Source organism: Pristiophorus japonicus, chromosome 5 (genome assembly GCF_044704955.1).
Source record: "Pristiophorus japonicus isolate sPriJap1 chromosome 5, sPriJap1.hap1, whole genome shotgun sequence".
Classification (NCBI taxonomy): domain Eukaryota; kingdom Metazoa; phylum Chordata; class Chondrichthyes; family Pristiophoridae; genus Pristiophorus; species Pristiophorus japonicus.
The window spans coordinates 126,406,280-126,431,373 of NC_091981.1; the positions used below are offsets into that span (position 1 = coordinate 126,406,280).

The 25,094-nt window shown below is 43.2% G+C and overlaps 1 protein-coding gene across 5 annotated transcripts in view; it reads right to left on the bottom strand.

Annotated features, from left to right (window-relative positions):
* The window catches only part of LOC139264446 (protein PALS2-like), a 194,959-nt gene that overhangs the window by 34,409 nt on the left and 135,456 nt on the right, over positions 1–25,094 (bottom strand). For 3 of the 5 annotated variants that reach the window (XM_070880926.1, XM_070880931.1, XM_070880930.1), the window contains 2 exons: positions 21,813–21,931; positions 12,229–12,381 (listed from right to left, as the gene is read on the bottom strand). In XM_070880926.1, coding sequence (XP_070737027.1) covers positions 12,229–12,381; positions 21,813–21,929 — 270 coding nt within the window. In that variant the 5' untranslated portion in view covers positions 21,930–21,931. Of the gene's footprint in view, positions 1–12,228; positions 12,382–21,812; positions 21,935–25,094 lie in introns of all 5 variants that reach the window. The other 2 variants (XM_070880929.1, XM_070880928.1) reach the window with 1 other exon arrangement.

The following is a 25,094-nucleotide window of genomic DNA, read 5'->3' on the forward strand; positions in this document are numbered from 1 at the left end:
AAGGCTCCACCCCACTGCTGGCCAAGAACGGGGAGAGACTAATCAAGGACATCAAGGCAGTCAGAGCCCGCTGGAAGAAGCACTTCGAAGATTTCCTCAACCAAGACTCTGCCTTTAACTCGAGTGTCCTAGACTCCATCCCGCAGCATGTTACCCACCACCACCTCAGTAAAACCCCAGCACTGCACGAGGTAGAGTTTAAGAACAATAAGGCTACGGGAACGGATGGAATCCCCGCTGAGGCACTGAAATATGGCGGAGAGGTACTGTTGGCGCGAATGCGTGACCTCATCTCTCTCAACTGGAGGGAGGAGAGCATGCCGGGAGATCTCAAAGATGCAGTGATTGTGACCATCTTTAAAAAAGGAGAAAAGTCCGACTGCGGCAACTAGAGAGGAATCTCCCTGCTATCAGCCATTGGGAAAGTCGTCGGTGGAATCCTCCTCAACCGTCTTCTCCCTGTGGCTGAGCAGCTCCTCCGGAGTCACAGTGCAGATTTCGTCCCCTATGGGATACAACGGACATGATATATACGGCACGACAGCTGCAAGAAAAATGCAGGGAATAGCACCAACCCTTATACATGGCCTTCTTTGACCTTGCAAAGGCCTTTGACACTGTCAACCGCGAGGGTCTATGGAGTGTCCTCCTCCGTTTTGGATGCCCCCAAAATTTCGTCACCATCCTCCACGACGACATGTAGGCCGTGATCCTTACCAACAGGTCCATTACAGATCCAATCCACGTCTGGACCGGGGTCAAACAGGGCTGCGTCATCGCGCCAACCCTCTTCTCAATCTTCTTCGTTGCCATACTCCACCTCACAGTCGACAGTGGAGTGGAACTAAACTACAGAACCAGTGGGAAGCTGTTTAACCTTCGCTGCCTCCAGGCCAGATCCAAGACCGTCCCAACCTCTGTCGTCGAGCTACAGTACGCGGACGACGCCTGCGGCTGTGCACATTCAGAGGCTGAAATCCAAGTCATAATCAACATCTTCACTGAGGCGTACGGAAGCATGGGCCTTTATACATCCGTAAGACAAAGGTCCTCCACCAACCTGTCCCCGCCGCACAGCACTGCCCCACCAGTCATCAAGATCCACGGCGCAGCCCTGGACAACGTGGACCATTTCCCAAACCTCGGGAGCCTCCCATCAACAAGGGCAGACATTGACGACGAGATTCAACACCGCCTCCAGTGCGCCAGTACAGCCTTTGGTCGTCTGAGGAAAAGAATGTTCTAGGATTACGCCCTCGATTCTGTCATCAAGCTCATGGTCTACAGGGCTGTAGTAATACTCGCCCTCCTGTATGGCTCAGACACATGGACCATATACAGTAGACACCTCAAATCGCTGGAGAAATACCACCAACGATGTCTCCACAAGATTCTGCAAATCCCCTGGGAGGACAGATGCACCAACGTTAGCGTCCTCGACCAGGCCAACATCCCCAACATTGAAACACTGACTACACTCGATCAGCTCCGCTGGGCAGGCCACATTGTTCGCATGCCTGGAACAAGACTCCCAAAGCAAGCGCTCTACTCAGAACTCCTTCACAGCAAATGAGCCAAAGGTGGGTAGAGGAAACATTTCAAGGACACCCTCAAAGCCTCCATGATAAAGTGCAACATCTCCACCGACACCTGGGAGTCCCTGGCCAAAGACCGCCCTAAGTGGAAAAAGTGCATCCGGGAGGGTGCTGAGCACGCCTAGTCTCATCGTCGAGAGCATGCAGAAACCAAGCGCAGGCAGCGGAAAGAGCGTGCGGCAAACCAGTCCCACCCACCCTTTCCTTCAACGACTATCTGTCTCACCTGTGACAGAGACTGTAATTCTCGTATTGGACTGTTCAGTCACCTAAGCACTCATTTTTAGAGTGGAAGCAAGTCTTCCTCGATTCCGAGGGACTCCCTATGATGATTTGCAAAGCAGAATGGGTCTTTCCCGATATTTCCCTTCTCCTCTAGTCAAATTATAGTTATAGATTCAAAGTTCAGTACAAATAACACTTACATTACTGAGACATCATCCTGGTTAAGGGATGGTCAGGATTTAGAAAAGCATGGGGGAGGCATGGAGAAAAAGTGGCAATATGCTTGCATTTGGCCTTCCCTTTGCTCATCAATTCAATACCGAATGCACAGGATTGATTTTGGCTTTTGGGCAATCAACCAGTGGAGTGTGCTGGTCGGTCACCCTGTACACTCGACCACTATTTTGAGGCACCAGGGTCCTAGGAACATGCTATGCATATTGAAATGAACCTATTGCCTAAAAAATAGGCCATATTCAAAATGGCAGCAGAGGAATCGCCAGGGTCACTGGGACAATAAGGATACTGACCCCCCATTTTGAGGCCACTACTGCCCTGTTATAACCTGGTGAAACAAGTTAAAATCGATCTCCACATGTTGGTTGAGTCCAAGGATGCTTTCATGACTAAGGTCAGAACATGCGGGGTCAGGGGACGAGTAGCAGAATGGATAACAAGCTGGCTACAAAACAGAAAACAGAGTAGGGGTTGAAAGTAATTATTCAGATTGGCAAAAAGGTGGGAATTGGTGTTTCACAAGAATTGGTGCTAAAACCACTCTTTTTCACCATTTACTTGACGATTTGGACAGGAATCGAGTGCACAATTTGAAAATTTTCCCAAGACACTAAATTGGGGCACGTGGTTAATACAGAGGAGGACTGCAAATAATTACAGAAAACATAAGAACATGAGAAATAGGAGCAGTAGGAGGCCATTTGGCCCCTCGAGCCTGCTCCGCCATTCAATAAGATCATGGCTGATGTGATCATGGACTCAGCTCCACTTCCCTGCCCGCTCCCCATAACCCTTTACTCCCTTATCGCTCAAAAATCTGTCTATCTCCACCTTAAATATATTCAATGACCCAGCCTCCACAGTTCTCTGGGGCAGAAAATTCCATAGATTTACACCCCTCAAAAGAAATTTCTCCTCATCTCAGTTTTAAATGGGTGGCCCCTTATTTTAAGACTATGTCCCGTAGTTTTAGTTTCCCCTATGAGTGGAAATATTCTCTCTGCATCCACCGTGTCAAACCCCCTCATTATCTTATGTTTCAATAAGATCACGTCTCATTCTTCTGAACTCCAATGTGTATAGGTCCAACCTACTCAATCTATCTTCATAAGTCAACACTCTCATCTCCGGAATCAACCTAGTGAACCTTCTCTGAACAGCCTCCAATGCAAGTATATCCTTCCTTAAATACGGAGACCAAAACTGTACGCAGTACTCCAGGTGTGGCCTCACCAACACCCTGTACAGTTGTAGCAGGACTTCTCTGCTTTTATACTCCATCCCCCCTGCAATAAAGGACAACATTCCATTTGCCTTCCTGATTACTTGCTGTACCTGCATACTAACTTTGTGTGTTTCATGCACAAGGACCCCCAGGTCTCTCTGTACTGCAACACTTTGCAATTTTTCTCCATTTAAATTATAATTTGCTTTTCTATTATTTCTGCCAAAGTGGATAACCTCACATTTTCCCACATTATACTCCATCTGCCAAATATTTGCCCACTCACTTAGTCTGTCTATATCCCTTTGCAGATTTTTTGTGTCCTCCTCACAATTTGCTTTCCCACCCATCTTTGTGTCATCAGTAAACTTGGCTACATTACACTTGGTCCCTTCATCGAAATCATTGATTTACTTGCAGAATGGGCGTGTAATTGTCAAATGAACTTCAAAATAGATAAGTGTAAGGTGATACATTTTGGTAGGAAGAATGTGGTACCTCATAATGTTTGCATACTCCTTTGAAAATAAATGTCTAAATGCGTGAGATGAACAGAGGGATCTGGGGGTGTAGATACACAAATTACTAAAAGTAGTAACACAGGTTAATAAGGGCATATAAAAACAGCAAACCAAGCACTGGGGTTCATTTCTAGAGGGATAGAATTGAAAAGCAGAGAAGTTATGTTGAACTTGTATAGAACCTTGGCTAGACCACACTTGGGAGTACTGTGAACTATTCTGGTCTCCATATCATAAAAAGGATTTAGAGACACTCGATAAGGTGCAAGAGAGATTTACTGGAATGATACCAGAACTGAGGGGTTATACTGATCAGGAAAGATTGAACAGGCTGGGGCTCTTTTGTCTAGAAAAGGGAAAGAGGGGTGACCTGATAGAGGTCTTTACAATTATGAAAGGGTTTGATACAATGTTCCCTCTAGGCTGTGCTTTGGTGTGTGCGGCCTCTTTATTTCAATGCTCAGTCCTGTAAAATTTCTGCGCATGCACAGTATTTCTAATGGAAAAGCTTGTGTGCGGTCTGCGTGATACCTTGTAGATGACTGAGCAGACAGGCATCTTAGCGAGAACATTGGTTTGATAGGGTAGACATAGAGATGATGTTTCCACTTGTGCGGAGTCCAAAACTGGTAGCCATAAATATAAGATAGTCACCAATAAATCCAATTCAGGAGAAACTTCTTTAGCTGGAGAGTGGTAACAATGTGTGACTTGCTACCACAAGGAGTAGTTGAGGCAAATAGCATAGATGCAATTAAAGGGAAGCTAGATAAACACATGAGGGACAATGGAATAGAAGAATATGTTGATGGGGTTAGATGAAGAGGGTGAGAGGAAGCTCGTGTGGTGCATAAACACCGGCATAGACCTGTTGGGCCGAGTGGCCTGTTTCTGTGCTGTACATACGATGTAATACTATGTAAGCAATCAGACAAAAATGGATGTCAAGCCAAAGGAGGAAATAATAGGAAGGCTGACCAAAAGCTTGGTCAAAGAGGTGGCTTTTAAGGAAGAGAAGGAGGCGGAGAGTTGGAGGGATTTAGGGAGACAATTCTAGACCATGTGGCCTAGATGGCACAGCTGCCAATGGTGGGGCAAAGGGCCAGAGGGATGCACAAAACGCTAGAGTCAACGGAATAGACAACTTGGCAGGTGGGGGCATTGTAGGGCTGGCATTATAAATTACATTTTCCACTGTTCCCACATATAGAAGTAACTAACAGCAAAGAAGCACATACAAGCCAAAACAGTACTCTCCCTTCTAACTCCTCTTTGCAAGTAGTAACTACACGCTTGGTTTCTCCACTCAAGTCGTAAGACACAGGCCAAAACAGATTAAAAAGTAGATTTAAAAAAAAATAAGACACAGACACCGCCTAGATCCCAGGTGCTGAAGTAATTTAATCTAATGTTCACTCGCAGAAAAGTTCTGAGATTAAGAAGCTTTTTTGCAAATTGCTATATATCATCATCACAGGCAGTCCCTCGGAATCGAGGAGGACTTGCTTCCACTCTTCAACTGAGTTCTTCCTGCGCTTGATTTCTGCATGCTCTCGGCGATGAAACTCGAGGTGCTCAGCGCCCTCCCGGATGCACTTTGTCCACTTAGGGCGGTCTTTGGCCAGGGACTCCCAGGTGTCAGTGGGGATGTTGCACTTTATCAGGGAGGCTTTGAGGGTGTCCTTGTAACGTTTCCTCTGCCCACCTTTGGCTTGTTTGCTGTGGAGGAGTTCCGAGAAGAGCGCTTGCTTTGGGAGTCTTGTGTCAGGCATGTGAACAATGTGGCCCACCAGCAGAGCTGATCAAGTGTGGTCAGTGCTTTGATGCTGGGGATGTTGGCCTGGTCGAGGACACTGATATTGGTGCATCAGTCCTCCCAGGAAATTTGTAGGATCTTGCGGAGACATCGTCGGTGGTATCTGGTATCTCTCCAGCGACTTGAGGTGTCTACTGTACATGGTCCATGTCTCTGAGCCATACAGGAGGCTGGTATTACTACAGTCCTGTAAACCATGAGCTTTGTGGCAGTTTTGAGGGCCTGGTCTTCAAACTCTCTTTTCCTCAGGCGGCCGAAGGCTGCACTGGCGCACTGGAGGTGGTGTTGGATCTCGTCGTTAATGCCTGCTCTTGTTGAAGCGGCTCCCGAGGTATGGGAAATGGTCCACGTTGTCCAGGGCCACGCCGTGGATCTTGATGACTGGGGGGCAGTGCTGTGCGGCAGAAAAGTTCCGAGATGAAGAAACTTTTTTGCAAATTGCTATATAATAAGTTTAGGGAATGACAGGCAACCAAGCATGATTAAAATTCAGTCGACATTAAAGGGTTAAGATATCAAACTGCAAGAGGAAACAAATCTTTCCCTTGCATGCAAAAAGAAACACAAAAGTTATTTTACTAAATTGTGTTCAATGTCAAGCAAAGTTTTATTTGGTCCTGACTTTAGGGACAGAAACAATAAATCAATGTATGTTGAAGGGTAAAAACAACTAAGGGGTACATTGTACAAAACCATGCTTCTGGCATGAAGTACTGCCTGCCAGGTGCATCTATCAGGCATTCATATATGTGCCCCCAATGATTTTCCATCCAGTAACTTTAATGCTTGTACAGATTGTGGGGCGTAATTTCATAACATTTTCCCTCAAATCCAAATGCAGACCAGTTCATGTGCATACTGGGAATATTTTCTACTTGCCTGCTGCCTTTTAGAATGCTGAAAAAATGTATGAATCAGAAGCTATATTAGGAGTAGAAAGAATAGAATGTTGAAACCAAGACAATTTGGGAGCTCATTTTCCAGCTCAAATAGAAACTTGGGGGTGCGGTGGAGGAGGGGCGCAGGGAGAAGAAAGGAAACCCAATTTATTTGTAATTCATCCACTGGGAATTACATCCACTAGGAATTAAAAGTGTGAGATCTTAAAACAAATAAAAATGCCAATAGCCTCAGACTTTCCAATATTTGTTATATCTGGATCATATCCAAAATTCTCTATTACATCAGACACAAAATGTACTTTTAAAAAAAATTCATTTTGTGACAAATAGGAGAGGACATATGGAAAGAATTTTGATTTTAATTTTAAATCTAAAACTCAATCCAGTTTGTGACATTTCTAACAGTACAATATAATGAACGATGCACACCAGTAATTAACGTGTTTCCGATACTACCTGTTTTTACTGATTACTGTGTAATGGAAAAAGCCAAATAAATCATATTCCACTGCAAAAGCATTCATTAATGGCATGGAGCTCAGAACTGACCCTAGTTCAAATTAAACCATCTCTGTTGGCTGCTTAACTGAATTTTCATCAGAAAAACCTAAAGGATTACAGCCATTAGAAAATTACTTTATAATAAGTGGACAGTAAACTCTCATCATTGTAATTTATTTGGCACAATTTCAGAACTGCACACTGCACACACTGCAATAGCAATTCAAAATGTGGATTTAAACTGTCATTTGTTAGAGCCATGTGTCAAAAACCAAGACATTTGGCACAGCTATAGGACAAGGACATTTTGATCATCTCCCACATTCAGAACATTGCGCTAGATAAAAATTTCAATCTCGATCATGGACTCTCTTTCATATCATCACAAGAATAAAATCTTACAGAAGGCATTGACTCGGCTCGGAGTACTTTAAAACATCAAATGTTTGATGAGAACAAAAACTAGACTACAGCTTTAAATAAAACTGCTCTAAGCTTTTCTGGCACTGTAGGAGTCACAGAAGACGATTATAAAGATTACACTGCTAAAATCTTTTACACAGATGTATCATTAACAGAGGATTTATATTGGGGGAAACAATAATAAATAAAACCTGTTAACTAAAATTTAGAGGCGACACCTTGGGCAAATAAAATATAGTTAGATGTTTATTTTATGATATATATAGCATTTGAAATTTAGGAAGTTTAAATCTTTTATAAGACTTAAACTTGCTAAATTTCAAATACTGGGGATTTTTATACTTCTATGGCTAGATCTTTATGTTTTTAGGATCCTCAGTGGCTCATTGGACTCCAAATTGAAACTCAGATGCTGGGTATTTGGAAAATGACACCACTGGTGTGATATTAAAACTTACAGCAAGGCTGTTGACCACTGCATACTTGTGAACAATTTAGATGAAACTTAAAATGCGACATATCTATATATTATTGGCAATTCATCACTCAATTCAAAATTTCAGATATCTTGCAACATTAGCTGAATATCCAATGCAGAGATGATATATTAGTGATGCATCATTAAATGAGACTTACTTGGCGATTTCCTGGACAATCCTGCTTCTATCGATGTTAGTGCTGATTACTACTATTAGGCATGAGACAACTCAAGATGTGATTGTTCATAGGAAAGGTATGTATTAAGACACTTTATTCCATGAGTTAACATTGCTCAATAAAGTTAATAAGCTCAAATTAATTTGGGAACACTTCAAATTGGAGCAGTGTGTTTAAGCAGCAGCAAATTCCTCTCCAAATCATTACAAATGGGTATGATTTGGTGGCCATTACAGAAACGTGGTTGCAGGGTGGCCAAGACTAGGAATTAAACATACAGGGGTATCTGACAATTCGGAAAGATAGCCAAGAAGGGAAAGGAGGTGGGGTAGCTCTGTTATTAAAGAATATATCAGGGCAGTTGTGAGAGATGATATTGGCTCTAATGAACAAAATGTTGAATCATTGTGCATGGAGATTAGAGAAAGGGGAAAAAGTCACTGGTGGGCGTAGTTTATAGGCCCCCAAATAATAACTTCACGGTGGGGCGGACAATAATCAAGAGAATAATGGAGGCATGTGAAAAAGGAACGGCAGTAATCATGGGGGATTTTAACTTACATATCAATTGGTCAAATCAAATCGCACGGGGTAGCCTTGAGGAGGAATTCATAGAATGCATACGGGATTGTTTCTTAGAACAGTATGTTACAGAACCTACAAGGGAGCAAGCTATCTTAGATCTGGTCCTGTGTAACGAGACAGGAATAATAAACGATCTCCTAGTAAAAGATCCTCTCGGAATGAGTGATCACAGTATGGTTGAATTTGTAATACAGATTGAGGGTGAGGAAGTAGTGTCTCAAACGAGCGTACTATGCTTAAACAAAGGGGACTACAGTGGGATGAGGGCAGAGTTGGCTAAAGTAGACTGGGAACACAGACTAAATGGTGGCACAATTGAGGAACAGTGGAGGACTTTTAAGGAGCTCTTTCATAGTGCTCAACAAAAATATATTCCAATGAAAAAGAAGGGCGGTAAGAGAAGGGATAACCAGCCGTGGATAGCCAAGGAAATAAAGGAGCGTATCAAATTAAAAACCAATGCGTATAAGGTGGCCAAGGTTGGTGGGAAACTAGAAGATTGTGAAAATTTTAAACGACAGCAAAGAATGACTAAGAAAGCAACAAAGAAAGGAAAGATAGATTACGAAAGTAAACTTGCGCAAAACATAAAAACGGATAGTGAAAGCTTTTACCGATATATAAAACGGAAAAGAGTGACTAAAGTAAATGTTGGTCCCTTAGAAGATGAGAAGGGGGATTTAATAATGGGACCTGGTTTTTGTGTCTTCACAGTGGAAGACACTAAAACCATGCCAAAAATTGCTGGTCACAGGAATGTGGGAAGGGAGGACCTTGAGATAATCACTATCACTAGGGAGGTAGTGCTGGACAGGCTAATGGTACTCAAGGTAGACAAGTCCCCTGGTCCTGATGAAATGCATCCCAGGATATTAAAAGAGATGGCGGAAGTTATAGCAGATGCATTCGTTATAATCTACCAAAATTCTCTGGACTCTGGGGAGGTACCAGCGGATTGGAAAGCAGCTAATGTAATGCCTCTGTTTAAAAAAGGGGGCAGACAAAAGGCAGGTAACTATAGGCCGGTTAGTTTAACATCTGTAGAGGGGAAAATGCTTGAAGCTATCATTAAGGAAGAAATAGCGGGACATCTAGATAGGAATAGTGCAATCAAGCAGACGCAACATGGATTCATGAAGGGGAAATCATGTTTAACTAATTTACTGGAATTCTTTGAGGATATAACGAGCATGGTGGATAGAGGTGTACCGATGGATGTGGTGTATTTAGATTTCCAAAAGGCATTCGATAAGGTGCCACACAAAAGGTTACTGCAGAAGATAAAGGTACGCGGAGTCGGAGGAAATGTATTAGCATGGATCGAGAATTGGCCGGCTAACAGAAAGCAGAGAGTCGGCATAAATGGGTCCTTTTCGGGTTGGAAATCAGTGGTTAGTGGTGTGCCACAGGGATTGGTGCTGGGACCACAACTGTTTACAATATACATAGATGACCTGGAAGAGGGGACAGAGTGTAGTGCAACAAAATTTGCAGATGACACAAAGATTAGTGGGAAAGCGGGTTGTGTAGAGGACACAGAGAGGCTGCAGAGATTTAGATAGGTTAAGCGAATGGGCTAAGGTTTGGCAGATGGAATACAATGTCGGAAAATGTGAGGTCATCCACCTTGGAAAAAAAAACAGTAAAAGGGAATATTATTTGAATGGGGAGAAATTACAACATGCTGCGGTGCAGAGGGACCAGGGGTCCTTGTGCATGAATCCCAAAAAGTTAGTTTGCAGGTGCAGCAGGTAATCAGGAAGGCGAATGGAATGTTGGCCTTCATTGCGAGAGGGATGGAGTACAAAAGCAGGAAGGTCCTGCTGCAACTGTACAGGGTATTGGTGAGGCTGCACCTGGAGTACTGCGTGCAGTTTTGGTCACCTTACTTAAGGAAGGATTATACTAGCTTTGGAGGGGGTACAGAGACGATTCACTAGGCTGATTCCGGAGATGAGGGGGTTACCTTATGATGATAGATTGAGTAGACTGGGTCTTTACTCGTTGGAGTTCAGAAGGATGAGGGGTGATCTTATAGAAACATTTAAAATAATGAAAGGGATAGACAAGATGGAGGCAGAGAGGTCGTTTCCACTGGTCGGGGTTGACTAGAACTAGGGGGCACAGCCTCAAAATACGGGGGAGCCAATTTAAAACCGAGTTGAGAAGGAATTTCTTCTCCCAGAGGGTTGTGAATCTGTGGAATTCTCTGCCCAAGGAAGCAGTTGAGGCTAACTCATTGAATGTATTCAAATCACTGATAGATTTTTAACCAATAAGGGAATTAAGGGTTATGGGGAGCGGGCGGGTAAGTGGAGCTGAGTCCACGGCCAGATCAGCCATGATCTTGTTGAATGGCGGAGCAGGCTCGAGGGGCTAGATGGCCTACTCCTGTTCCTAATTCTTAGTTAATTCCTTTTGTGAATCTGGACAAAGGATTTACCTTAATTGACTCCTCTTGCAAGAGGAAGAATATAGCTCCTCAATGCATATTAAAATTATGTTTCAGAGCACCTGGATGTTGTTGTAAAAAGCAAAAAATTCTGCAGCCATTCAATGGTCCTTCCTTGGACACAGTTTTGTATCTGATGGCTAGCAGTCTTTGCTATAAATGAAAGGCCGGTTATCTCCTGATTTTGGATTGTGCGAATGTTTACCAATGTTTACCAGCGATCCCAATACAGGTATTTAAAATCAAATTACACATTGGGAATGTTTTAGACTAAAGCATCAAACCTAATGTTTTACCTTCTCAACTATTCTAATGAAGGAGATAGAATATACTTATTTTGTTTAATCAGAGAGAGAAATAACAATTCAGCGATCCCAAACAGAATCAATCCCGTGAGCTGTTCTGACTTATTTATACTTCCACAGAAGGTTATCAGATATATGAACAAATATTGCAGAGAGGGAAGCTAGTGATTCTTTTCAAATAGATTTTGTGGAAGATACAATTATAAAAGTCACGTGACAAAAAACAAACTGCAGGAATTAAACACCAGGAATAGGAAAAGGAAAGAAACGTGAATAAATATGGAACACCCTCTCAATTTAATAGAAAAGGGCCAATACCAAAGAAAATGCAAGCATGACTTTCTCCTCATGTTTGCTTTCAAAAAGTTGAACATTTTAACTAAATATATATATGTAGACTTTCACGTGAATTTCTGGCTAATAGTGTTATCCTGAATAAGTCTCTGCTTTAACTGTTAATTGTTATATCTACAGAATATCTAAATTACAAAAATAAACCATGACAGAATATCTAAATTACATTAAAACTTTTTTCTCTCAAAACTCACAGGTGCCATGAACAACATTACACTATAGTATACACATTCTAGAAGGGCCGATGCCTGTAAATAAATAGTTGTTGTCAGCACCATTTCATGCTTCCTTTAGTGTACTAATAATAAGCTTCCCTGCACCTTAACGTTTGTTACCATCAGTTGATAGCAGGTTTTATTGTCGGCTTATTGTACAAATGCTATTTATATAGCAAACCCAGAAGGAAATAATATATAATTGCAGATTGTACCTGAAAATGTGGCTCCTTAAGAATTTTGGCCAGCTCTGTAGCAATCTCATTGTGATGGACTATGCAACTGATATCTTCAAGAATTTGCTTCACAAGATCCACATTATTCTCTCTCACAGCTTCCAGTTTGGTTTCTTCAAGTCGCTCATGAGCCTGTAACAGATAAACATGGTAACACCATCTCTCACAGCACGTTACTGCCACTATACCCATTCCCTGTGGGCTAATCGCATACCAAAGTACAAGTAGCTCCTTACTGAAAGGCAAAGGATTTCACTTGATCACAAGAGCAATGCTCATCAGAACTGTTCTGTGGACAAATCTGGGGATAAACAATGGGTATAACTTGAAATATTTCAAGAACCTCTAGTCACAGAATTAATCAAAATCTGTAAAGAATTTTATCAAAGAATTTTTGTTAAACATAAAAAAGGTCAATCTTTACAGCAGTATAGTATAATTCAATCCAAACAATGATATACCAATAAACACAGGCAAGTTAGACACGAGAACTGTTTGCTAAAATATATACCCTATTCTCGAAACGAGATTCATATCAACTATTGTCCAACATGGTAGTTTCCCTGCCGCAGTCACCGACAGGGAGAGCAGGCGTTCCGTAGAAGCTCACGGGGCGATATTATAAAGCAGGCACAGGTGGGTGTTCAGTGTGAAATCTTTCAACGTTGCTGTGATTCTGTGAGATCTGACATACTGTTGATATTCCCAATGCTCCCTTCAACTTTCCCTCATTTTCCGGGTGGACCAGCTGACCTCCCCTTTAGGCACTAGCATGCCAGTTACCTAGCACCAGAATTTAATTATCCCTGCAGCGCTAGCATCCCGTAGTGCCCTAAGAGTAGCGTGGAACACTCCCCTCGGCGCTCCACTCCCCTCTTGAGGCGCTAATAGCAAATATCCCGGTTGGAGGCGGTAAACATCGCCCGGCACTAAAATTAGCGTCCAGGCGGTGTCACCGCCTCAAACCAGGCTATAACGAATTTTTAGCCCCAAGTGTTGAAGACAACAGAAATGAAATTCAATTAAACGTGTAGCTGACAAATGGATTCACTGGATGACCCTTCTATTTTACTCCCAAATTTTGGTAATGCTTGGAAGGAGAACATTTTCTACTGTTGAACTAGTTTTAGCAAAAAATGCCCCCAGCATAAGTATCATAAAAATCATATGTAAAGTTCCCTATAGACTGTTCCAACAATGGACTTTATCCCCAACCTCTTCCAGTTATTGGTTACATTAATCAGAGTTTTAAGTCAGTTATGAACAAATGTCATTAGAAAGTGTGCTAGTGATGCATTTTAAACTGAAGTCTTCATATTTTTCCCTCCAAATGTTCCCCATTTCCCTCTGCTTTTGTTACTATATGTCCACATATGCAAAACATGTGCATGTCGATCACTAATGGATTGCTTAATACAATGCCAAACTAATATAAAGAAGAAAATCTTCTATCCACACTTGGAGCCAAATGCTTGTGTTCACCACAAACTGCCATGTAAATAATATATACAAGATGTTCTCAGAAAAATATACTAAAATTAGTCAGTGCCAGGTCTAAAAAGATGCTAAATTATAGGTTATAATTAGCTTAAAAAGCTAAGTGCGTGCCTAAAGGCAGATATGGTTAATTGTTTAACAAAAGATTAACAAATTCAGTTTGCTGGATATACTCACCCGTGAAAAATATAGCCATTTGTTAAAAAATACAAGAAACCATCTTCAAATACAACAACACTGCCATATGTGCTGCATTCAAAAAATAACTCATGCAATCCAATGTTCTTGGTTAGAATTTAATTTTTCATATTATAAAATGCATGACTACATTTTTTGTAAATTGTATAGAAGACTTGTCAAATATCTATTGGAAAGCTTATAGTGCATGCTCAGATTTCAAACTCAATTCATATAATCCAGTGAGGGATTTAAAAACAAATCCTCCCTACATCAGCATTATTACAATGCAGTATTAATATTACTGTCCTGATACAACAGTATAATCCATATTTTAAAACATTTTAACGACATTAAACAGCAGCCAAGCCAGCAGGTTAAAAGCAAGACAAATTATTTTCTCCCACCGTCAACATTGACGACAAACAGTACATTTGTTCAAAAGACCCTCATATTTTTAAATCAAAAACAAACTCGTACACAAGACCTACTTTCATGAAGGTGTGTTTTTTTTTTAAACTAGCAAACTTGGAAGTACAATGCCTACACTGCTGCAGCAACATTTTCCCAGTCAACACATGTTGTGGGTACTATTAGATTACGTGGAGCAGAAGTACAAGTGCCAGATACAACACGCTTAATGTTTGCATCTTAAAAAAAGCTGCTTTAAATACGATTAAACAAAATTCTATTTGAACAGAGGGGCCTGACTGCACATTCCTGGCAGGGACAGATACCCTAACATTGCGGGAAACCATAGACTTATGGCCCATGATTTTCTGTCCATTAAAATCAGGAACTGTATGCTCAATTTTTTGTGCTGCACTCCATGAGAACTACATCCCAATGGCAGCACAGAATTGGCCCTAAAGGTTTTAGATCAAGAATTGTAACTTTTGCAGGCGCTCCTCATAGAAACATAGAAAACATAGAAAATAGGTGCAGGAGTAGGCCCTTCGGCCCTTCGAGCCTGCACCGCCATTCAACAAGATCATGGCTGATCACCCACCCCAGCACCTTAACCCCCACGCCCCCTCCACCCCCCCCGACCCCCCCCCCAGCCGCAAGGACGACATCCAGCTCCCTCCCGAACACATCCAATGAACTGGCATCAACACCTCTCCGCGGCAGGGAACCCCACAGGCCAACAACTCCCTGAGTGAAGAAGTCTCTCCCCATCCCAGCCCCAAACAGCCCACCCCCCATCCCATGAGCGTGCCCCCCCCCCCCGGCTCCAGATCCACCCAACACCGGGAACACACCTCCCGCACCCAACCCGCCCCGTCCCGTCCCGTCAGAATCCTTCCCAAATGCCGAACACCCCCGGATGTCGAGCCCCCAGCCCCGGCCACCCCGGAGCCACGCCCCCACAACGCCAACCACACCACATCCACCAACCGCCATCTACGCAGTCAACCCGTCCACCCCACTCTGAACACTCCCCGCACCAAGGCACAGAGCCCCCAGGCCCGCCCCTCCAACATACTTCGCCACCCCCCCAGGCCTCCACTGCAATGTGGCCCCTCCTGTCCCCCACCCTGGGTTTCTCCACCCTCCACCTCCATCACTCTCCCCTCCATCCCCCGATCCCGTCTCCCCTCATCTTCCTTCTGCCTCCCCGCACAGGCTCCCATCTTGGGGGCAGTAACCTTCTGGGGCCGGGAATTTTAGCCCCCAGCGTGGAAGTCCTGCTCCCGTCGCAGAATTGGCCTTACCACCCCTCAATGGAAGCAGAGTGCAATTTCCCACACTCCACTTCCTTTGGGGGCAGTTACCAGGGCACGACTGGATGCTCCTGTGACAGTTTGAACTGGTGCTCTCCACTCTCCCGTCCTGTGACAGTTTGAACTGGTGCTCTCCACTCTCCCGTCCTGTGACAGTTTGAACTGGTGCTCTCCACTCTCTCAATCATGCTGGAGTACAATTAATTTAACAAAAATGATTGTGTGGAAAGGAAGATTACTTATCTAGTACAGCCTTCTTCATTCTTCAACATAGCACATTTAACATAGTAAAACATCCCAAGGCGCAAAGACCACAGAAGCAAAGCCAAACTTGATGGGTTCTAGGGAAACCACATGCTCATCACACAAAATGCCCTCATGAAATTGCAGACAGAACTGGACGTTCCCACACCAGCATTAAATTGAAGGATGTGGAGAACGGATATCAACTAAAGGTAGGTAATCTTTCTTCAAGTATTCAACACACACACCATTGGAGTCATAGAATTTTACAGACAAGGAAGCCATTCTATCTATTCCAGCTGTGCCTACTCTTAAAATTACGCCACTTACTCCCATTCCCCGACTCTTCCCTTGTATTCTTTCTCAAATATTTAAAAAGCTTTTTTGTATTTTTCTTCCACTATTATTTCAGGTAGGGCATTCCTTCTCCCAACAACCCAATTATAAAATCTAATGGATTACATGGTGGCATATTTCATACAGAAATTACTCCCCCAGGATGCCTTTTATTTCCCCCTCACAGTTATGCCTGCTTTAAAACAAAAGTGCAAGAGTGTAACGTAGCCAAGTTTGCCGACAATACAAAGATGGGAGGAAAAGCAATGTGTGAGGAGAACACACAAAATCTGCAAAAAGACATAGACAGGCTAAGTGAGTGGGCAAAAATTTGGCAGATGGAGTACAATGTTGGAAAGTGTGAGGTCATGCACTTTGTCAGAAAAAAAATCAAAGAGCAAGTTATTATTTAAACGGAGAAAGATTGCAAAGTGCTGCAGTACAGTGGGACCTGGGGGTACTTGTGCTTGAAACACAAAAGGTTAGTATGCCGGTACAGCAAGTGATCAGGAAGGCCAATGGAATCTTGGCCTTTATTGCAAAGGGGATGGAGAATAAAAGCAGGGAAGTCTTGCTACAGTTATACAGGGTATTGGTGAGGCCACACCTGGAATACTGCATGCAGTTTTGGTTTCCATATTTACGAATGGATATAATTGCTTTGGAGGCAGTTCAGAGAAGGTTCACAAGGTTGATTCCAGAGATGAGGGGGTTGACTTATGAGGAAAGGTTGAGTAGGTTAGGCCTCTACTCATTGGAATTCAGAAGAATGAGAGGTGATCTTATCAAAACGTATAGGATTATGAGGGGGCTTGACTAGGTGGATGCAGAGAGGATGTTTCCACTGATAGGGGAGACTAGAACTAGAGGGCATAATAGAATAAGGGGCCGCCCATTTAAAACTGAGATAAGGAGAAATTTCTTCTTTGAGGGTTATGGATCTGTGGAATTCACTGCTTCAGAGAGCTGTGGAAGCTGGGACATTGAATAAATTTAAGACACAAATAGACAATTTCTTAAACGACAAGGGAATAAGGGGTTATGGAGAGCAGGCATGGAAGTGGACCCGAGTCCATGATCGGATCAGCCATGATCGTATTGGGTGGCGGAGCAGGCTCGAGGGGCCGTATGGCTTGCTCCTATTTCTTATGTTCTTATCTAAAGGAAATTGGAAATTGTTTTCTTAACTACGTACTGTGGCTGGCACTCAGTGTTCGGGACACAGGTATGGTACTGTACTTACAATTGTGTTCCAATTCAACTGCAAAAATTACATGGTATTACATAAAATTTACAGCACAGAAACAGGCCATTTGGCCCAACTAGTCTGTGCCAGTGTTTATATTCCACAAGAGCCTCCTCCCACCCCTCTTCATCTAACCCCATCAGCATATCCTTCTATTCCTTTCTCCCTCATGTACTTAACTCCTACTTCTTCTTAGGCAGTCCCCCGGAGTTGAGGATGACTTGCTTCCACACTAATCCGAGTTCTAAGGTGATTATTATGCGGCGTCTACAGACTCTGTCACAGTGGGGCAAGTGCTTGGTTTGTCATATGCTCCTTCAAAGCATTCACCGCCTTCTCGAATGCTTCTCCTCCGCTTTGTGCGATCTTGGGCCAGGAATTCCCAAAAATCGGTGGGGTTGTTACATTGTTTCAAGGAGGCTCTGACGGCGTTTTCTCTGCCCTCATGGGGCTCGCTTGCTGTGACGGAACTCTAAGTAAAGTGCTTGTTTTGGGAGTCATGCATCAGGCATGCGGACAATGTGGCCCGTCCATTGGTGCTGGTCGAGAGTGGTCAATGCCTCGATGCTGGGGATGTTGGCCTGAGAGAAAACACCGACGTTGTTACGCCTATCCTGCCAATGGATTTGCAGGATTTTGCGGAAGCAGTGTTGATGGTACTTCCCCAGTACTTTGATGTGTCTGCTGTACATAGTCCATGTCTCCGAAGTATATAGGAGGGCGGGTATCACCTCTGCTCTGTAGACCATGAGCTTGGTGCCGAGATCTTGGTCTTCACTCTTTTCCTCAGGTGACCGAAGGCTGCACTGGCACACTGAAGGCAGTGTTGGATTTTGTTATTGATGTCTGCCCTTGTTGACAGAAGGCTCCCAAGGTATGGAAAGTAGTCCATGCTGTCCAAGGTCTTGTCATGGATCGGGATAGTCGGGGGGTGGGGGCAGTACTGAGCAGCGTAGAGGCTCCGACCTGCGACAAACCATCAGCGGCAGGTCGGGGCCATAACAGGAGCGGTGACTATGGGCAGCGTGGTGGCCCCAGCCTGCGACAAACCATCAGCGGTAGGTCGGGGCCATAAAAGGAGCAGCGAGCGGCGGCCATGGGCAGTGTGGCTGCGTACCACTACAAGATACAGCGCAAGCTGGTGCAGGGGGGCAGTGGCAGCGAAGAGTGACGTCAGCAAGGTCCAGGTCGGTGATTGGAGCGTGGGCAGGTGCAGCAGGTGTGGCGAGGTCGGGTAGAAGGAGCGGCGAGAGACTGTGGAGGGATGTGATCGGGGCCCAGGGGAGGCATGAGTTCAGGGCCAGGGGCCCAGGTGCAGCACGGGCCAGCCCACACTGCGATGTGTACGCACTGAGTCCGTGCAGCAGAGCAGGTCTCCAGTTGTCTTGGATAATCCTTGCCACTGGACCAAGATCTAGCTCTATCAAGCCCATGTGGTGGCTGGTGTGCAACGGCCACCACATGTTAAAAAAATCCACGCACAGGCATCTTCCACGCTTGAGGATGTAGTTCGGGTTCGTCATTCAAAGCACCTGTGAACTCATCCTTTTTTTGGCGTGGAAGCAAGTCATCGTCGTTGCCTATGATTATGACTGTGCAGCGGGGGAAGGTTGTTGTAGAACCTTTGTCTTTAGGATGTTTAATGTAAGGTCCAGTCTCTCGTACACTTCATTGATGGTATCAACGATGGTTTGGAGTTTGCATACTGTAATTCAATGTTGAAACAACCTTGGTTTTGGACTGGAGACGACAGAGATTGAACAATTTCCGGTTCATCCTGTACATTAGCTCCACTCCAGTGGGGAGCTTGTTAAAGGTGAGATGAAGTATTGCAAGCTTGAAAGATTGAGAAAAGCATTGGTGCAATGACACAGCCTTGCTTGACCCCGGTCTGCACTTGTATTGGGTTTGTGATGGATTTGTTGGTAAGGATCACGGCTTGCATGGCATCATGAAGCAGGCGGAGGATGGTGACAAATTTTTGAGGAGAGCCAAATTTGAGAAAGGCACTCTATAATCCCTCTCAATTGACAGAGTCGAAGGCTTTTGCGAGGTCAAAAAGGCCATGTACAGCGGTTGATACTGCTCCCTACATTTTTCTTGAATTTGTCGCGGAGTGAAAATCAAGTCCGTTGTGTCTTAGTGGGAGGAATCTACATTGCCACTCTGGAAGGAACTTTTCAGCCACTGGGAGGAGACGATTTAGGAGGATTCTTGTGATAATTTTCCCTGTGGCAGACAGCAGGGAAACTCCTCTGTAATTACCGCAATCGAACTGGTCACCTTTCTTGAAGATGGTCACGATTACAGCGTCTCTGAAATTCCCTGGCATGCTCTCCTCCTTCCATGTAAGAGAGATGAGGTCATGGATTCATGCCAAGAGCACTTCTCCGCCATACTTTAGTACTTCGGCAGGGATTCCATCTGCTCAGGAATCCTTGTTGTTGTTCAGCTGTCGGATGGCCTTTTCAACCTCATGCCAGAATGGTATTGTGATGGGTAGCATGCTATGGGATGGAGTCAAGGACACTCATATCAAAGACAGAGTCTTAGTTAAGGAGATCTTCGAAGTGCTCCTTCCAGCGGGCACTGACTGCCTCCCTATCCTTGATGAGCACCTCTCTGTTCTTAGCTTGCAGTGGGATAGGTCCTTGGGCCTTAGGAGGTTTTGACTGCGCTAAAGAATCCATGCATGTCATGATTCTTGGCTAGTTGCTGGACCTCCTGCACCCTTTCCACCCACCAACTGTTTTTTAAGTCATGAGTTTTTTGTTGGACCTCGGCCTTCAGTTGTCTGTAGATCCGTTTTCTTTCTCTTGAGTTGTGATAATGTTTCCAATTCAAGAATGCTGCGTTCACGGTTTATTAGTTCCTGGATCTCCTGGTCATTCTCATCAAACCAGTTTTGATGTTTTCTGGTAGAATAACCAAGAGTCTCTTCACAGGTGCTAATTATGGTGGACTTGAGGGCAGACCAAGCACTGTGGACACTCTGCGGCTCCGATTCATTGGGAGTCATCAGGTGGGCTGTGAGGCGCTGACTGAGCATATAAATCCTGGCTATCCAAATAAAAGCTGCATTCTTTTTTATTTAAGCACCTTCCACCCACCATCGGAGTCGAGCTAGCTTGATTTGGTTCAGGGGTTACCACGTGCATAACACACACACCTAAAATAGCGTAGTATGGTTATATATATTTTTTTTTATTACAAAACACATATCTATCACCCACAGTTGGCAGAATTTCCTGGCACCAGCTGCACAGATTGATGCCAACATATAGACATCACTCTAAAGAATCCCAGATGTTTTTCACTAATATTTAAAGCAGTTGAAATAAATATAATATTGCTACATTAACGTGTTATCTGATTGGTGAGCAATTGACTTTCTCCGATACAAATGTAATTGTAAAAGCTAAATGATTATCCGTTTACTGTAAAAGTCACAAATAATCTGTTAGTTGTAAAATTCCACAAACATTTCAAGCTCTCCAAGGTCCATGTACAAGCAGCAGTTCAGAGCATCAGCCTTTTGAAGCATTAGCTGTATGTTTGTTTTTACAACAGTGAGGGAGGTGGTTTTGTCATTCCTGAGTATTCTAAATGCAACTTTCATCGTTTATTTCAGTATTGGATTGAAGAACACAGCTAATAGTTCTGTTAACTGCCATTGACCCCCGAGCTGAGCTTCAGACCTCATCCTCTCCAACACAAATATTGCTTACATCCACCTCCACATCATCGTCTGCCTCAACACCTCTGGTTCTGTAACCATTATACATTTCTGTTACCTCCAGATTTGACTAGTCCAGCTCTCCTTTATAACCTCCCACCCCCACCCTCTTTAAATCCACTTATCCAAAACTCTGCTGCAAGTAACCTATCCCACACCAAGTCCAGCTTGCTCATCACCCTGCCTTTCTGACCTATATTGGCCTCCTGTTTCCAACGTAAGTTTAAAATTCTCATCCGTGTCTTTAAATCCCTCAATGGCTTTACTCCACCTTATGTCATCCTCCTTATAACCCCCAAACTCTCCATTCATTAACTCTGACCGCAAATGCATTCCCTCTCCGCCCATAGCCTAGTCTTAGATTTGTTCCCTAAATTCCTTCAAAAACTTACTGAACCCCTCTTAACAAAGCCTTTCATCACCTCTTCTAATCTCTGCTTCCCTGGCTCAACGTCAGTTTTCCCTGCACCTTCTGTGAACCACCTATGGTCATTTTTTATGCTAATGAACTATATATAAATTAATGTTACTGTAGTAAACAAGTCCTTATGAAATACAATTATACGAGAGATAAAGCATTTTAAAAAAACTGCAAGTACAGTACCTTGGCAAGAGATCTGACAATAGGACTTTCCATTATTCCTTTGAGGAAAATGAGGTCTATCTCCTTAGCTCCTGTTGAGATGGGAAACTCATTGAGGTTGTCCAACACCTGCTGCATTTCTGCTGAGGAGATATGAAAGTAAACTGAAAATTCAGCACCAATTAGTGAAGCTGCCATAAGTAAGCAACCACAATCAAAGCTCAAAATTGTAAATTTGCTATTTATATTTAGATTATTTTATGGAGACATCAGACTTCATTAGTGGATGGCAGGCTATAAAAACAATTCAAAACTGATTAGTTACTCATGAACACAAGAGACTCTCAAAACACAATTTTTTTCTGATAAATTATTTTAATTGCACTGCTTCAGAGGTTCAATACGAGTGCAAAGCTCACACATATTCAGTCTAAAAATAGAAACGCAGGGGTCATCTGGCAATACAAATGTGAAGCTGCCACATGTTGAGAACCATAGCCTGGAAAGATAAACCGAGTGCAGAACAGGAAGAACGTAAAGGGAGAGGAGAAACTATGATTCAAGGTTAGGTAGCCTGGACTGAGCTGCCCAGAACTGAGAAAAGTCAAAGATTATAGACAGAGCGGGAAACAGTCTGCTCTTGTTAATTTAAAGCCACTTGATTTAAACTAATCAATAATTGATTTTATTTGCACTCAAAAAACCTCATGTCATTTTATTTCAATTGCTTATCTTGAATTATTGGATAATTTGAATGTTTTTAGTGCAAAAAAAATCAACTTTTGATCAATTATTCTGAATGGAAGATGGGAGGGACCATGAGAAGAGTCACGAATGCTACATACTTGCAACAAAAAAAACCTCCTTCACAATTCTCCCCCCACCCACCCTAAAACGTGCTGTTAAGGTATCAGCCACATCATTTTCTTCTGCCTACCACAAAGGCACTTTCATCGGATGTATTAAACGTCCTTGCTTAGTGGTCTCTGGACCATACTCCAGACAATCTCTGGACTGGGCTGGATAACTCCAATAATAAATCACTTATAATAGTCCCGTATGGAAGGAAATGCAGCACTGGCTTTTCAGTATCTTGAGTATGTGGCAGATTAAGAACAAGGTTGACCCTTGTGCACACTAAGTTGATGCTCATCAAATATGGAATAAAATTTGGAGATGTCTAATGAAGGAGAATTTAGTTGAAAGAATCCCAAGAATCATAAAAATTATGAAATATCAGAAAGCTATCTGTTGGGGAAAAAATATCTGTGCATTGGTTGGATATACTGAGCATTGAGACTCACAAGACGTTCAACTTCAAGGGTTTCAGTCCCATTCATGGAGGGCAGGTTACCCATGTGTAGCACTTATCTGCATAAAATTAAATCTGCTTTTGTTCTTCTCAGTTAAATATTTAGTTTAACTAATTTTATAATTTGAGGTGCCTCCTCCGAATCTACTGCCTCTCCTTGTTTGGCATTGTCTACAAATTTGACCAATTTGTATAGTGTTTCTGAATTAAAGGTCATTGATGTAAATGAGAAACATCAATCCCTGGGGTACCCAACTCAGTATTTTCTCCCCCTTCCCCCACCCAACATGATTCCACTACCAAATTGCTTTCTACCCAGCAGCCAATCTATCACACAATTCCCAAAATTTAAAGGGAAATTTACATTTATATTGGGCCTTTCATGACATCAAGACATCCCAAAGCTCTTCACTGTCAATCAATTATTCTAAAGTTATGTAGGAATTGTCGCAGCCAATTTACACACAGCAAGATCCCACACACAATAGAGATGAATAACCAGTTAATCTATTTTGGTGGCACTGTTTGAGGGAGGAATATTGGCCAACACACAGAACTCCCTGTTCTTCTTCAGAATACCATGGAATCTATTGCAATCACCTAAATGGGCAGAATGAGTACCAACAGGAGTGTAAAGTTGGGCACTGAGCCAACTATATAGAGAACAGTAACTGACGCTGCCTCAGAGAACAACATCCCTCCATCCAGTCAACCCTGATCAAGTCAGACAACCATGCACCCAACAGGACCTCTTGGTTACCAGGGTTGCACTGGATTCATCGGGTGTTGCCAGCATCAACTCCGTTTGCATTGCCCTTGACTCATTGCTGCATTTTGTAGTCTTGGAGAATGGTCGCTAGTATTGAATGTGGTCTTCCCCGAGAGTCCTACACAAATGGAACAAGAAGCCGTATCTTGACAATATGTATTAATGTGTCAAAGACTTGGAGCCATTAGATGCTCTGAAGAGTAAGAAAACAATCTTTTCAGAAACAGTCTTGTGTGGCAGTTAATTTCCTACACATCTGCCCCGGGGCAGTGCATCTATGATACAAGAAAAGGAATCTTGTGGGTGATGATTTGACACATCTTAAAAAGACTACACACTCCTTTCGACAACATCAACCTGGAATTTTCTACATTGTCAACCTGCAGTACTTGAAGCTTGCTGGAAACAAATAAGCATTTTAATCTACTGGAGTAAATGTGAAATTAAGCTGCAGTGCAAATTTTAAATCATAGTATTTAATGATGCTATTACAACATAGAAATTGCCTCAATTAGCCATCCTCAATGCTACCTTAAAAAAAATTCTAACAAGTTAAGATTATTTGCTCAGTATAGTTTTAGTGTTAGTCAAAAACAAAGAGGTTGGGCATGTACTGCAAATAAGCTGAACTGTAGCTAAATTTACAGTACTCTGCAACTAGCAACCATTGGGAGCGTGAAAAAATTAAGTTTGTGGCAAAATGGTGTGAAATAACTCCGTCCCGCACTAAAATACTCTGAGCACTTCCCTCTCCTACACCAAATCCTTTTTCCCCAATCACTAGGAGACACTGTACTCATTCCAGTCACCCACTTACCTGGCGCTTGCTGCCTTCACAACAGGTTCTAACCGCATTCTACCTTCACCTGGTAGCAAATGATAAACATTCCACCACTCTGATGAATGATGCTTTCTCATTTTACAGTTCAGTCATTTTCTTTCCATGGAGCACCTCCCATCCTGCTCGCAAATTGCTGCTTCTCACTCTCAAACATTGCGTAGAAACCCCACCACACCTAAGCACGTTCCTTGTCAACAGCCACTCACCGACTCTTTCTACAGGATAAAATGGCTCACTATGCAAAAGAGATGAACAGAACCGGTGGAGCGTCAACTAGCATCCAGGTCCTCCCCCAGATAGAGTTGGCAGCCTTTGATATGCACTCAGCAGGGGGGGGGTCTGCTTATTACCTTTTCTCTTTCCCCAAGCCCTCATTCAAGC